This window comes from Grammomys surdaster, unplaced genomic scaffold, assembly GCF_004785775.1.
Source record: "Grammomys surdaster isolate TR1022 unplaced genomic scaffold, NIH_TR_1.0 205, whole genome shotgun sequence".
NCBI classification, from domain to species: Eukaryota; Metazoa; Chordata; class Mammalia; order Rodentia; family Muridae; genus Grammomys; species Grammomys surdaster.
The window spans coordinates 3,453,043-3,468,927 of record NW_021604650.1 but is presented as its reverse complement, the minus strand read 5'-3'; the positions used below and the strand labels follow the sequence as shown (position 1 = coordinate 3,468,927).

General features: G+C 47.0%; 1 protein-coding gene across 1 annotated transcript in view; it reads right to left on the bottom strand.

Moving 5' to 3' along the window:
* The window catches only part of Syt12 (synaptotagmin 12), a 30,665-nt gene that overhangs the window by 2,906 nt on the left and 11,874 nt on the right, over nt 1-15,885 (bottom strand). Inside the window, exons 3-7 of the mRNA XM_028771256.1 lie at nt 11,497-11,690; nt 7,971-8,363; nt 4,607-4,822; nt 2,785-2,905; nt 1,508-1,641 (exon numbers count right to left, since the gene is read on the bottom strand). Of these exons, the coding sequence (XP_028627089.1) occupies nt 1,508-1,641; nt 2,785-2,905; nt 4,607-4,822; nt 7,971-8,363; nt 11,497-11,690 (1,058 nt within the window). The remainder of the gene's footprint in view (nt 1-1,507; nt 1,642-2,784; nt 2,906-4,606; nt 4,823-7,970; nt 8,364-11,496; nt 11,691-15,885) is intronic.

Below are 15,885 nucleotides of genomic sequence, written 5' to 3'. Positions count from 1 at the left end.
GCTTTTGTTTGTGAGCAGAGCCCTTGTTAGTCTGCAGTTTACTATGTAGAGCAAGATGGCCTCAAACACATAGAGATCAACCTGCCTTTTTCTCCTGACCTGGAACTAAAGGCCTGTGCTATCGCTGCCTGGTTGTTACTAGTTCAGGCTGGCCTCAAATTTCCTATAGAGTAGAGGATGACCTTGAACTTCTGATTCCCTTGCTTCTACCTCCTGAGTGCTCCACCATGCCTAGTTTATGAGGTGGTGTGTGTGTGTGTGTTGGCAACCCAGGATGTTTTATGTGCTAAGCAAGTGTTCTGCATCTGGCTACACCCCAGCCAGGACTTGGGCCTTTGCTACCTGTTTCTTTGTCTTTAAAATGTGACAGCATTTCCTACCTCACAGGGCTGTTCTAGGAAGAAAACTAATTAAACATGTAGGTGGAGGGGGACATAAAAATAGAGAGGAAAATGTGTGGCTCCTCCTTGCCCATTGTTAAAGCACATAAAGTGGCCTTCACCGTCACTGGCATAGTCTTGTCAGATCACAGCTGAGGGTCAGAGTTCAGTAAGAACATACTTGAGACATTGGCTTAACTGTTCTTACCTCGTCCCCCAACAGCTTCAGGTTTTGGAGACCGGAGGGAAGCGGCATTGTGATAAACACAGCAAAAGCAGGAATCAAATGGGTCAACATTCTAATATGGAATAAGGTTATGCTCCCTGGACCAGCCAGACATGCTGGGATGTTGCCTGGATTCCTAGATTTGGGACACCCAAAGTGAGGCTGACATCCAGCTTTCAAACTATAGGGGCTGACAGGGTGGCTCAGTGGTAAACTGATTGCTTAGCATACACAAAGCCTCGGGTTCATTATCAGCACTGAAAAACAGAAGAAATCCCAAGAGCATCTCCAAGAGGGGACTAGGCAGGCCTGGACTGCATACCAGACTTTAGCTCAAGGGCTAAAGGACTTTCTTTGTTGTTGTTTTGAGACAGATTTCTTATTGTAGCTCTGCCTGTCCTGGAACTTGCTCTTTAGACCAGGTTGTCCTCAAACTCACAGAGATCTGCTGCCTCTGTCTCCTGAGTTCTGAGATTAAAGGTGTGCATCACCAACTGGTGGTGGTGATGAGGTCTCAGCAGGGTCCTTGCAGTAGGAACTCTGAGGGTGTAGGCCTACAGCCTGGGCCCTGGGGTTGCCTCTAGCTCACCTTCAAGCAGTGCAGGTCCTCTACTGGGAGATCTCTTCTTCAGAGCTCAGCTTAGTTGTCCCCTCATGCAGAAAGCCTCCCCTGACTAATCCTGAGGAAGCTCCCATTGGGAATTACAAAGTGGGGACTCCTCTGTCTGTCCTTCATAGGCATCAAGAAAGTAGTGCTTGGGTCCCCAATCCTCACCCTAAGGCTGACGCCTAGTCTCTGGCTCCATCAGTGATTAACTAGAAGGGGGTTGGCTTGAGGTCCCAATAGGCAACAATGAAGGGGCGCAGTGGCCCAGTCCTGTGAGTATCCAGCCCACCTCACCTGTAGCACAATGGCTGGTACTGAGAAGATCATGGCTTCGTTGAACACTGGGTTGGGGTCATCCTTCTTCACAGCTGTCTTCTTCTTGCTCATCTTCCTCCCATCCTGCAGCAGGTATACTTTGACGAAGGGGTCTACAGGCAGGTAGGGGCAAGGGTCAGTGACCCTGACTACTGTGGCTCCACCCACTGCCTCTAATTCCCTGACCCTTGGCTACTGGGGCTATCTCTAAAGCCCACTGTTTGGTATTTAATTATTTATATTAAGAAATGGGAGGTTCTGGGGAGAGGAGGGAGGGAAGCTGGATCGGGATGTGATAGCAGACTCGGGCAGCACACTGCACATTCTCATTCTATTAGTAACCTGAGTGCAGACGGCAGGCCTGAGTCACTGTGTGCAGAGCCTAACAGTGTACACTCTGAGATACCGAGTCTCCCTACTGTTGCAGGATAGTGTTAGTTACTGGAAAAAAAACAAAACAAAACCCTTTTCTAGTTGTGGTGTGGCTCAGCCCTAGTACACACCTTTAATCCACAAGCTTTCTGGCTATTGTAAACAGGATTAAATAAAGTCAACTATAGGCTAAGATCTCGGTGGAGAAGCAGCCAGTTAACAGGAAGCGAACAGAGGATTATTAAGAAAAGAACAAAGAGAGTAAGAGGGAGTCAGGAGGACGGATAGAGAGGTAGGCGTACAGGAGGTCAAAGGAAGGGACACTGAGTTTGAAGGAGGCTGAGAGGTTTGTTGAGTGAGGGAGGGGAATTCCTAGTGGGATGTTGGCTGAGGAGGAAGGTCAGCTGGGTGCTTTCTCTGCCTCTCGGAGCCAGCATGCTTTCTCCCCAGCGTCTGGCTCCTAAGTCTTCATTGGTAAAATCAAATGATTGAGATTTGTTAAAAGGAAAAAAAACACTCTATTGCCTGAGGCCCTAGGTTATCAAGTCCAATAGGTCCCTGGCATCTAGGGTGTCAGAGTCTCTAGGCTGCTTCCTCATCTCTGAGCTCAAGTTCTGATGAATGGATGCTCACCTTCCATCTCTTGCCCAGTGCCACAGCCCAGAGCGCTCAGGTTCCATCAGTTTCCCCTTTACCTTCCACAACCTAGGCCGCCGTCACCCTCCAGGGTTCTACTATTTCTGTAGCTGAATTAACCTTTCCACTGCGCCTGGTGCCTGAGCTTAGCTAAAGCCACAGGGGCTCTGATGCTGTGCCTCATACCTGCTCAGAACATGACAGCTCCCCCTGAGCCTCATGGAAGAGCTGAGTACACAGGCCCTCACCTGCTGTGGTCTTCTCATTAGTCCAGATGAGATTCTTGGCTTTCACCACAACCACAGTCAGACGCTCAGCTGTGGGCAGGTAACTGAGGGACAGCAGGATCTCTCCCACAGCATCAGCAGCCTGTGGAGACAGGAATGGCTCAGAAGTCTTCTGCCCTCCAGGCTTCAAGAGGTCTGGGGCAGGGGTGGGCAGGAGGTGGATGGTTTCTTCTCCATTGGAAAATTGTTGCTTTTGGGGTAACTCTTAAACGTAGACATCAGGCTGACAGGATTGAGAAAAGGACAACCCACCCACACAAGGGAGCATACACAGACCCTCCTCACGCCGAGTGGAAAGCATGTCCTGGAAAGAGGCCCAGAGGCTGCCTGTCAAGTGCATTAATCAGATGCAGTTCTGTTCCCTCATTGTGAGCTGAGGAAAACATTCTATGACTAGTGCATAGAGATCCAAGCTGACAGTATTTGCTTAAGTAATAATGTTCCCTGGCATTGTTACGAGGCTAAAAGTAAGCTTCAGCTTGGCCTCTGTCTGAAATAACCCACTATCAGGCCAGTAGCTTATAGGAGTAGAGCCTCTAATGATTTGGTAGTCACCACTGAGATGAGGGCCTGGAGAGATGGCTCAGCAGCTGAGTACTGCGTGCTCTTCCAGAGGGCGCAGGTTCATTCCCAGCACCCACAGGGCAGCTCACACACATCTGGAACTCCAGTTCCAGGCAATGGGGTGTCCTCTTCTGACTCCCTTAGGCATGAGATGTGCACATGGACACATATATACATTCAGGCAAAACACTCAAAAAGTAGAACAAATAAATAAAATATAGAGGGCTGGAGAGATGGCTCAGGGTTAAGAGCACTGACTGCTCTTCCAGAGGTCCTGAGTTCAATTCCCAACAACCACATGGTGGCTCACAACCATCTGTAATGGGATCTGATGCCCTCTTCTGGTGTGTCTGAAGACAGCGACAGTGCACTCACATACATACATTGAATAAATCATTCATTTTGTTTTGTTTTGTTTTTTGAGACAGGGTTTCTCTGTGTAGCCCTGGCTGTCCTGGAACTCACTCTGTAGACCAGGCTGGCCTCGAACTCAGAAATCCGCCTGCCTCTGCCTCCCAAGTGCTGGGATCAAAGGCGTGCGCCGCCACCGCCTAGCATAAATAATTCTTTAAAAAAAATAAAATATAGAATAAAAATAAATTGTTGGGAGGTGGTGGTGCAGGCCTTTAATCCCAGCACTCCAAAGGCGAAGACAAGCAGATCTCTGTGAGTTTGGGTCCACCCTGGAGAGAGTTCCAGGACAGCCAGGGCTACACAGAGAAACCATGCCTCGAAAACCCAACAAAATAAAATAAGGAAGATAAATAAATAAATGTTAAAAAAAATTAAAAAGAACAAAGGAGAGGGCTCGGGATGGTGCAGTGGATAAAAGCATTTGCCATTAACCCCAGTGATCTAAGTTCAATACCAGCCACACACATGGTGAAGGAGAGAACTAACTTGTGGAAGATAAGTGGTCTTCTGACTTCCACATGCATCCTCTGCGTGTATATGCATGCCCCAACACGTATACACACAGAAAACACAGTAAATAAATAAATACAGTATAAAATACAGAGGAAAAAAAGAGCTGTAAACAGTGGTGTCTATGGGATGTTTTTGTCAGCACATGCAATGAGTGGCTTCCCTAGGGTGTGGCTTGGGACCCTTTCTCTATTCTGATGCTGTCAGGATCCTGGGTGAGGGACAGGATACTGGCATCTCTCCCAGGAAGTGGGTGAGGGTACTTCCTCCCTGGGTGAACCAAAGCAAGTGATACCTTATTCTGGTCCTGTAAGTACAGCCAGCCGCTGAAGGGCTGCAGCGGGAGGTCCAGAACAGACAGCTTCAGCTCCACCACGCCGGTGCTCACATTCCGTTCATCCTCATCGATACCAAACACGGAAAATCTAAGACTCTTCTCCTCCAGGGCTGTAGGATCCAGGGGGACAGAGAACTTCTCATCGAAGAAGATGGAATAGGCATTCCTCTGGATCTATAGAGAGAAGGGGCCATGGAAGGGCTTCCTGGTACCCACCATCTCAGCTCTGGTCCTCTTTTTGTGGCTCAGCCTAGGTTTGTTTGTTTAATTTTGTTTTCTTGTCAGACTGGATCTCACATAGGTCAGGATGAACTCCTGATCTTCCTGCCATTAACTCCAGAATTCTAGGACTACAAGCACAAGCCTCCAAACTACACCTCCCCTCTTTGCCTTTTCCAAGACAGGGTCTTACTATGTAGCCCTGTCTTTCCTGGAACTCATTGTGTAGACCAGGCTGGCTTCAAACTCACAGAAACCTCCTCCCTTTTTCAGCCAGGGTCTTACTATGCAGCTCTGGCTTGTCTGGAATTCACTATTTTGCCCAGACTAGTCTTGAATTTAGCCATCTTCCTCCTTCAGCCTCCAGAGCTGAAGTATGAGTCTACCATGCCTGGTAGTCCTGGAAGGTTTTGGTTGATGGTAGTGTTTGATTGGGTTTTGGTTGCTTTGAGACAGGATCCCACATAGGCCTAGATGGTCCTAAATTCATTACGTAGCCAAGGACAACCTTGAGTTCCCTATCTTGCTGCTTCTATCTCCCAAAGGTTGAGGTTACTGTGAAGGTTTAAAAGTCCCAGTATCTTCTCCTTGGTTATAGTCAACCCATTGGCCTGGCATTAGAAGCGTCCATAATCCTAGTAAGCGTCATACTCCTAGTGAGGCGTCCTGGTAATTCTCACCCTCACAAGATGCTTCGGCAGACCTTTCTCCCTCCTGTCTGCCTGACTCAGCACAGCCTCGGGGGCAGGCATGCAGTGGGAGCTAGACAGTTGTCTGTAAACAGCCATTAATGCCACAGTGCCCTGCAGAGCCTGGCAAAGCCTTTCTGATTGTCACAGGATGGATGGATGAGTGGACAGATAGACAGATGGATGGAGTGACTAGGCAGGGCGAGGCATGCTTCATTCCCCATCTTTTGGATGCCTCTGGCCTCCTCCCAGGAAGCTGTGGGCAGTCCTCAGGAAGGTGCATGGGAGGCTCTGCTTGCCCTTCCGTGGGGGGGCCGCCTGAGTCACTGCATGGTGGTATTTAGAGAGTGGCTCTCATCCCTGGCACATTCTCTGAAGCTGAGGGGGTTGCTTGGCCTGGAGGCAACACTCCATCCCCACAGTCTACTGTTAGGCTGTGATGTCATCCTAGGAACAAACTCTACTTAGCTTCTAGCTACTTCGATCTCACTGGGCTCTGCCAGGCTCTGGGAAGGTTCTTCCTACAGCAACTGAATCCCCCAAAACAAATAAGGAGCTGTGTTGTCCACACAGGGTCTGCCTCAGACCAAGCTTCTGTCTACCAATGTCCCTCCTCAAAGGACATATCCTGAGTCACCCAAAATCCTTCATATGGCTCAGGCCAAGAGCAACTAATGTGTGCCAGGCTTGACAGCAGCTCTTTGTGGTCCTGAGAACCGCTCCAGATTACCTACTGAGGACCAAGTTGAGCACTATGCCTGTATACACCCAGCCCATTTTCACAATTGTGATGCTTATTTGACAGACTCAGAAACTGAAGGCTGCTGCTCAAGTGACTTGTTCAAGGTCATACTGCCAGGCCAAGGTGGAACTTAGATTTTAACCTGGCTCCTAACCACCTACTGCTGTATGGCCAGTAGGAAGCTGGGTCACCCCCTTGGTGCCCCATGTACAGAAAGCTCATTCTAGAGTCTTCTAGAGTTACAGGAGTGGTGGTATGTGGAATATCTACCACTGAAAGCCACCTAATGTTCAGAGTGGTAAAAATGACTAGGTACAGAAGACCCTTGGTCCTGCAGGGCACAGCTCACTGCCGGGTCACCTGTCCCATCTCAGAGGGCTCAGGATCTGGACTCCTACCAGCCTGCTACTGGGCAGTGGAGTTTGGCTGTCAAGGTAAGGCACCTTGGAAGCATTCTGTGACCTTCTTGTTGAATCCAACCTCTCCTTTCCTGTTGATTGCTGACCATCAGTGAAAGGACTCTGGCCAGGTTGAATGTGGCGAGCGTGGCTCTGGCAGGCCTTGCCCTTCTCCCCACTGCCCCTCTGCCTTGCTAAACACTGTCAGATCATATTCCTAAAGCTAACCACCACAGTCTAGTCCCTTATTTGGCTACTTCCTCCTCCTGAGGCTGACTACCAAGGTCTAGCTGTCAAAATATTGAAGGCCAGCAATCAAAAGCCCCCTTTGGCTCACCTAAATAACATGCCCAATTAAAACTAAACACCTCGGCCTAACTCAGGGTTTCCCCTTGTACCTTGATGAAATACCATTGTGTTCCTATGTGCCTCATCCGTCTCCTCTCCAGAGGCAGTCCTTCCTCCTCTGGGACAAATACTCCTCCCCTCTCCCTCCCCCTCCCCTTGTTCTCTTCCCCTTCTCCTTCATCCTCTATCTCCTGTATTTGCCTCCTGTTCCATGCCCTCTGTCAAATAACTGGGCAAATAAATCTCCTTTGTGCTGAGAACTTGGTCTGAGGGTCCTGGTCCAATACAGATCCTAATAGTCACATCAGCACGCTCTGTTGGTCTCCAGCTTCCCTCAGGGCGAGCCACCAGCGTCACCAGAAGAAAATAGAGTTTGGAGGGAGGTTCAAGTGTTTATCTGCCAAAGCTTGTCTTCAGTTTCTCTGGGGGGCTGACCACACCGTCTCCCAACAGAACACAACTCCTATAAAGGTGGCCCTTTAATTTGGGGTCCAGAAACTCACTTTCCTCTCATGCTTTTTTCAATCCCGGGGGTGGGCCTCCCTTCTTGTGAGCAAATTCATAAGACATTGAGCCCACCCCTCCTCCATCCACTCCAAAGCAAGTAAGTCTGTCATTGAGTTCTCTCCCAGATCAGTCAAATGAGCAGGCCATCTTTCTTCCTGCCAAGACTCCATGTTGACAGATGTGGAGGTGGACAATTACCCACTGTCCTCAAGGGATAGGAAGATTGAAATCTATACACAGCAGCAACACAAAGCTGCTTCTATGCATGGCCATCCTACTCTGGATCCACATTCTGAGCTGCTCTCTGGCACCCCCTGTCATCTTGTCTGGTACTGCAGATCTGCCCACCAGCCCAAATGTCAGCTTCCCAGAAGGGCTTCAGGGAGCTCAATGCACCGCTCTGTCCCGGGCCCACTTACCCGGGATATGCCCACGATCTGTTCGTCTGGCAGCAGACTGACACGCATGAAGCAGGACTCGAAGGTGGCCTCCTCGCGCTCCAGGAGGTCCTTGCCTTGCAGCACTGCCACGTGGAGGGTGTGGGAGGCTCCGTCATAGTCCATGCTCACCTCCACCTGGCCCAGGGTGAAATCCTGCCCAAAGGTGTTGCTCACAGAGGAGATGGAATTCAGAGAGTCAGCTGACTGTGACTTGCGGAGAGTACCATAGGGGGCCAAGTCCAGTTCCCGGCCCATCAGCTCCAGGGGTCCCAGCTCACTGATGCTCTCAAAGGTGTCTTCTATACTGAGGCTGCCTTTGCGGCTAGGTGGTCCCCGAGAGGTTGTCCGCTGGGCATTCCAAGGAGGGACTCGCTGAGGGTGAACAAAAGGGACAGGGAAGCATCATGTGGGTCAGAGGCGCCATCTCTAGGAGACCCAAGGATACCCCAGGCTCTCCTTTCACAAAACCAGCACAGAGGGACCCGAACTTCAGACCACAGAGGGACCCGTACTTCAGACCACTTTGTTTCTCTTTCTCTCAAACAGGAACTTACTAGTGTCCTGGGCTGACCCGAGCTCATGATCCTCCAACTTTAACTCCCTGAGTGCTGGGATTACAGTCATGCACCAACTAGATCTAACTTAGTTTTCTCCCCTTAACCAGAATGGAGGAAGACATTTCCTCAAAGTGCTTATTATTGTCACAAAACTCCTTACATGAAAAACGTCAACTTCAGTGACACTTATAAAAAGGAAAAGCTGCTGGGTATGGAGGACCACGTATACAATCCTGTAAAAAACATAAATCTGTTTTTTCCTCCTGGCCACTTAGTTCCCAACAGCAACAACTCAGAGACTAATTATTAAATGTGTTGGCCACAAGCTTTGGCTCATTCCTTGACTATTCTATGCCTATCTCTTGGTTAGTTACCTGTCTTCAGTCCTGGCCAGCTTCTTTCTTAGCATCTCCCCAGTGTCTCCCCCAGAGCTCCGAGTCTTTCAGCATTTCTCTTTCCATTACCTTGGTCCGTCCCCACCTCGTCTTTCCTCTTGTCCCCCTTGACTCTCTTCAAGTCTCTCTTTTATCTCTTACTATTTTCAAGAATCCTCCCTCTTCCTGCCAATGTCCCAGCTCCTATTTGTAGCCTCAGCTCGTTGGCCATCAGCTTTTTTACTGACAAGTGGTGCTTATAAGAGATTCTCTATGGAATCCCCAAAATTGGGAGGTTGAAACAGAAGGATCAGGAGTTCAAGATCAGCCTCAGGGCCCTGAGATATGGTCTCAAAACAAACAACAGCAACCTACGTGTTCAAAAGAAGAGGATGAGGTAAGAGTCCTGGGGTGGAGTCATTCCCTAGTGATTGAGTGGCCTCAAAAGAAGATGACAGAAGACAAGGATTGGAGAGATAACTCAGCAAATATGGGTTCCTGCCACCAAGTCTGATGACCTCGGTTAGATTCCCAGTGACCACACAATTGGAAGAGAGAACTGTCTCCTACACACTGTGCTCTGACCTCCACACATGCATGGTCACACATGTGCCCAAGTCCCTATTCACATAAATAAATGTAAAAAAAAAAAAACGCTTTAAAAAAATACAAGAGCTGAGGAGATGCTCAATGGTTAAGTCTGCTCTTCCAGAGGCCCTGAGTTCAATTCCCAGCAACCACATGGTGGCTCACAACCATCTGTAATGGGATCTGGTGCCCTCTTCTGATGTGTCTGAAGACAGCTACAGTGTACTCATATGAATAAATTTTAAAAAATCTAAAAACAAATACAGCATAAGAAAACGCTCATGTTGATGGCACTCCTCAGAGTATGCGAAATTGTCTTTTCTTTAACCATGGGCCTTGAGAAAGCAGGAGCTTCCACACCAATCTCCCGTGCCTTTGCTACTGTATCGTTTGTTTAGTGAGTCCCATATTAATTGTAGTTTATATCCATTATTCTCCTATTGGGCAGTTATGTTGTTTCTAATTTTTTTTTTTTTTTTTTTTTGAGACAGGGTTGCTCTGTGTAGCCTTGGCTATCCTGGAACTCTCTTTGTAGACTAGGCTGGCCTCAAACTCAGAGATCCACCTGCCTCTACCTCTGCCTTCCCAAAGCTGGGATCAAAGGCATGAACTACTACCACTGCAGCTGTTTTTAATTTTTCACAAATACAAATAATTCAACATCAAATAACATGTTATTGTAATTTGAGACAGGCTCTCATGTAGCCCAGGCTGGCTTTGAACTTTTTATACAGCCAAGGATACTTTAAATTCCTGATCCTTATGCTTTGTCCCTTGAGTACTAAGGGTGACAGGCTGTGTCTCCATGAAGAGCCTCAATTAGCTGTCTTTTTTGTTTGTTTGTTTTGTTTTTTGTTTTTTTGTTTTTTCGAGACAAGGTTTCTCTATGTAGCCCGAGCTGCCCTGGAACTTACTCTGTAGACCAGGCTGGCCTCGAACTCAGAAATCCTCCTGCCTCTGCCTCCCAAATGCTGGGATTAAAGGCATGTGCCAACACTGCCTGGTTTTAGCTGTCTTTTCTTTTCCTTTTTGGTTAGACAGTGTCTCTCTAAGTTCTCCTGGCTAGCCTGGAACTCATGTGTAGACCAGGGTGTCCTAGAACTCACAAAGATCTGCCTGCCTCTGCTTCAGCTTGCCCGGACGAGCACCAAGATGAACAGCACTCAAAAAACTTCCTTAAACATCTGCACAGAGGACACTTTGAACGTGTGTTACCAAAATGCTTCTTGAAAAAGTTGTCCCAATTTACAGTCCCACAACAGACTACCAGGGGTTCACCAAAGGAGTGAACACAAGAGATTCTGCCCGGGATAGAGTTGTGCTGTGCTCTCTGGAACTACATGTGACACCTGATCAATTCTTTGCCAAGTATGAAATGATTTTAGATTCAGCAGTACGTATGAGAACCTTTACCATAAGTCTTTTTTTTTTTTTTTTTCGAGACAGGGTTTCTCTGTGTAGCCCTGGCTGTCCTGGAACTCACTCTGTAGACCAGGCTGGCCTCAAACTCAGAAATCCACCTGCCTCTGCCTCCCGAGTGCTGGGATTAAAGGCATGCGCCACCACTGCCCAGCACATGATAACTTTTTTAAAAAAATAATTTATTAGTTTAATGTGAATGTGGGCAGGCACTCACATTATAGTCTGTGCATGTGAGGTCAGTGGACAACTTTCAGGAGCCAGTTTTCTCCTTCCACCATGTGGGTCTCCAGGATCAAACTCAGGTCATCAGACTTGGTGGCCAATGCCTTCATTCACTGAGCCTCCTTACCAGCCCAAGTGATAGTATTTTAAAATGTGATCAATCAGTTATTCAACATCAAACATTTACTCAAGAAGCACAGGACAAAGAGTTGAGGAACTGCAGGGCCCTAAGAGAGGCTGGATCCCCATTCATAGCGGGATGTTAATCAAGAGGGGGCAGGCCAGGAGGCCGGCCCTCAGAATGGACGGTGGGATGTGGATCTGCAGGCCTGGAAGCCTCACCTTCAGCTGAGCCTCCACATAGGCCTCTCCATATTTCTGCTGCAGGTACCTGTAGTCGTAATTGGGGAACGGGGAGGGGCTGGGGAAGCTCCCCGATGTCCAGAGCTTCCACAGACTCACAGCTGCAATTCCCAGCAGAGCCAGGGCCCCAGCAGCATAGACACCCACCTCCCAGCCTGGTGGGCTCTTGATGACTGCAAGACAAAAACAGCCTGTCATTAGCGCATCAATGGTCACATTCCCCTCTACCTATGGTAAAAGTCGATTACCATCGGTACTTATATATTCACACATTCTGTGTGCTTGGCTCTTTATTACGTGAGTATGCACCAGTGTGTGTGCGTGAATGTGTGTGTATGTGGAGGCCAGAGGTCAGCCTTAAGCAGTGTGTTCTTCAGAAGCATCCACCATGTTCTTGAGACAGTCCTTTCATTGGGACCTCCTAATGAGCTGACCAGCAAGCCCCAGGGATCCTGTGTCTCTGCCTCCCCAGTGCTGGGATTAGAAACCCATGCCATCCTGGTTTTCACACAGATGCTGGGGATAAAAGGAAAGTCCTCATACTTACATGGCAGCCATTTTCCTGACTGAGATACCTCCTAAGTCCATAGTTCCTGGTTTTTTTTTGTTTGTTTTAACAGGGTTTCATGTAGCCCAGGCTGGCCTTGGACTTGCTATGTAGCTGAGATGATTTAGCTCCTTCCTAATTCTCCTTCTTCTATCTTCTTTTTTATTTTTACTTTTTTTTGCAGTTAAAAATGTAGACTTTAATAAGTGTACAAGTCAGCTTGTGGGGAAGCTGACCAAGATACATAACTAGGAGATTCAAGAGCCCACTTGCAGCCTTTGTCACTATTGCTCTGTAGTACAGCCTGAGGTCAGGGATGGTGATTCCCCCAGAAGCTCTTTTATTGTTGAGAATAGTTTTCGATATCCTGGGGTTTTTGTTATTCCAAATTAATTTGAGAATTTCTCTTTCTAATTCTGTGAAGAATTGAGATTTTAATGGGGATTGCATTGAATCTGTAGATTGCTTTTGGCAAGATGGCCATTTTTGCTATATTGATCCTGCCAATCCATGAGCATGGGAGATCTTTCCATCTTCTGAGGTCTTCTTTGATTTCTTTCTTCAGGGGCTTGAAGTTCTTGTCATACAGATTTTTCATTTGCTTTGGTTAGATTCACACCAAGGTATTTTATATTATTTGTGACTATTGTGAAGGCTGTCATTTCCTTAATTTCTTTCTCAGCCTGTTTATCTTTCAAGTAAAGGAAGGCTACTGATTTGTTTGAGTTGATTTTATAACCAGCCACTTTGCTGAAGTTTTTTTTTTGTTTTTTGTTTTGTTTTTTTGTAATCAGGTTTAGGAGTTCTCTGGTGGAAGTTTTGGGGTCACTTAAGTATATTATATCATCTGCAAATAATGATATTTTGACTTCTTCCTTTTCTATTTGTATCCCTTTGAGTTCTTTTTGTTGTCTAATTGCTCTGGCTAGGACTTCCAGTACTATATTGAATAGGTAGGGGGAGAGTGGGCAGCCTTGTCTAGTCCCTGATCTTAGTGGGATTGCTTCAAGTTTCTCTCCATTTAGTTTGATGTTGGCTACTGGTTTGCTGTATATTGCTTTTACTATGTTTAGGTAGGGGCCTTGAATTTAGCTAAAAGTTTTTATTTTTATGCTTGTTACTACAAGACTTGGTAGGAGGTTCTCCAGATTCAAGACACACTCAGCAAGACACACTTCCTTATCTCTCTCTTTCCCTCCCCCTTTCTCTCTCCCTCCCTCTCTCTCTTCCTTCCTTCCTTTCTTTTTTTTTTTAGACAGAGTCTTGCTATATAGCCCAGGATGGCCTTAAATTCTAGGCAATTCTCCTATCTCAGCCTTCCAAATTATAGGATCTATCTATCTCTACCTCTATCTCTATCTCTATCTCTATCTCTATCTCTATCTCTATCTCTATCTCTATCTCTATCTCTCTATCTCTCTACCTCTATCTCTCTCTGTCTCTATCTCTCTCTCTCTCTCTCTCTCTCTGTCTCTATCTCTATCTCTATCATCTATATCGATATCGATATCCATCTCCATCTCCATATCTATCTATCTATCTATCTATCTATCTATCTATCTATCTATCTAAATTATAAGTTCTGGGATTATACCACACCCAGTTTAAGCACACTGTCTTGAGCTCTTTGCTTCTGCCCCCTCTTCTACAAATCCATACATTTCTGCCTGGAGACACCTGGCCAAAGCAGATGAAAAGCCTCCCATGATGGTTAGATATCTCTCAGGCTTCAGTCTTAGGGAAGAGGAAAGAGAGGAGAAAAAGAAGTGACTCCATCAGTGCTTTAAGCTCCACTCAGAACAACCCAATGTCCACCAGCTGGTGAATGGTTAAACCAGAAAGCGACACACTCACTCATGGAATGTTACTTGGCAATAACAAGGCCAACACCAAAACAACAGAAAGTAGATGAACCCTGAGAACATCTGGTGGGCGCTCGATGTTGGTCACAGAGACCACATGTTGCATAATTTTATTTCCAGTCAGCCTCTGTGCCTGTGGGTTCTGCCCACATGGCCTCAACTCATCTTGGATTGTGCACCGTGCAGTCAGGCTGTGCTTGTCCACACTTCAAACGTATTTTTCCTTGGTTTTTAGTTCCTTAATAGAGCAGGGTGACAAATATTTGCATAGGATTGACATTACCTTAAGTATTAGGAGTCACCTAGAGGTGGCTTAAAGTACTCAGGAGCGTGTGTGTAGGTGCTGTGCAAACACTACATCATCAATTTGAACATCTATGGATTTGGGTATTGAATTGTGGTGCATGGATGAAGTCCCTGAGGACACCGAGGGACATCTGTATAAGAGCTGTTTAAGAGGCTGGAGAGATGGCACAGACAGTAAAGAACCTGTTGTACAAATATGAGGACCTGAGTTCAGATCCCCAGTACCCACATAAAAGCCAGGTGTGGTGGCTCATGTTTTGTAACCCTAGTGCTGTAGGAGCAGAGACAGGTGGGTCTCTGGAGCTTGCAGGCCAAACAGTCTAGCCAGTTGGCAAGGCTGAGGAGAGACTGTCTCAAGAAACAAGGTAGAGAGCAACTGATGGAGGAAGACACCTAACATCAAATGCTGGCCTATACACACACAGGCACACACAGAGACACACAGAGACACACACAGACACACACAGACACACACAGAGACACACACACAGACACACAGAGACACATACACGCAGACACACACAGAGACACACACACAGACACACACACAGACACACACACAGACACACATACAGACACACACACAGACACACACACAGAGACACACACACAGACACACACACAGACACACACACAGAGACACACACACAGAGACACACACACAGACACACACACAGACACACACACAGACACACACAGACACACACAGAGATACATACATAGACACACAGAGATACATACACAGAGACATACATACAGACACACACAGAGACACATACATAGACACACAGAAATATGTACACAGAGACATACATACAGACACACACAGAGACACATACATAGACACACAGAAATATGTACACAGAGACATACATACACACAGAGAGAGACACACACAGAGACACACACAGAGAGACACATTCACAAAGACACACACAGAGACACATACATTGACACACACACAGACACACACAGACATACACATATTCACAGACACACAGACACACACAGGGACACACACACACAAACAGTAACAGACACACACACAGGGGGACACACACACTCCACATATACACATAAAAACAATAAAAAAACTGTTTTGATTTGGTAAGTGGAGTTCTTTTTGGGATGATGAAAATATTTTCAAAATTTATCAGCTGCTCATTAATCTAAAAGCCACTGCAATGTACATTTTAAAGGGGTGAATTTCATAGTGGGTCTCCTCCCTCCCACCCAGGTTGGCCTAGAGCTTGTCACATAGCTGAGGTTGAATTTCTAATCATCCTGTCTCCACCTCCATGCTAGGATTATAGGTCTTTCCTGCCATGCTGTGCCCAGCTAATTGTATAGTAGTTCAATTTTGTTTTGTTTAGAGACAGGGTCTTACTATGTAGCTCAGGCTAACCTCAGACTTGTGATCCTCCTGCCTCAGCCTCCTGAGTATTGTTATTACAAATGTGAGCCACAACCCCCAGCTTATGTTAGTGGAGTTTATCTCTCAGTAAATCTCTTCACCTCAAACCAATATACCTGCTCCACTGAAGCAAGAGGTGGTGACAGGCTGTGCTTGGCCTGAAGAGAACTCAGAGGCTCTTTTTCCCCACTGCCCTGGGCATTGCTGTCCTCACGGGGATCTCTCTGTTCCCCTGGGCA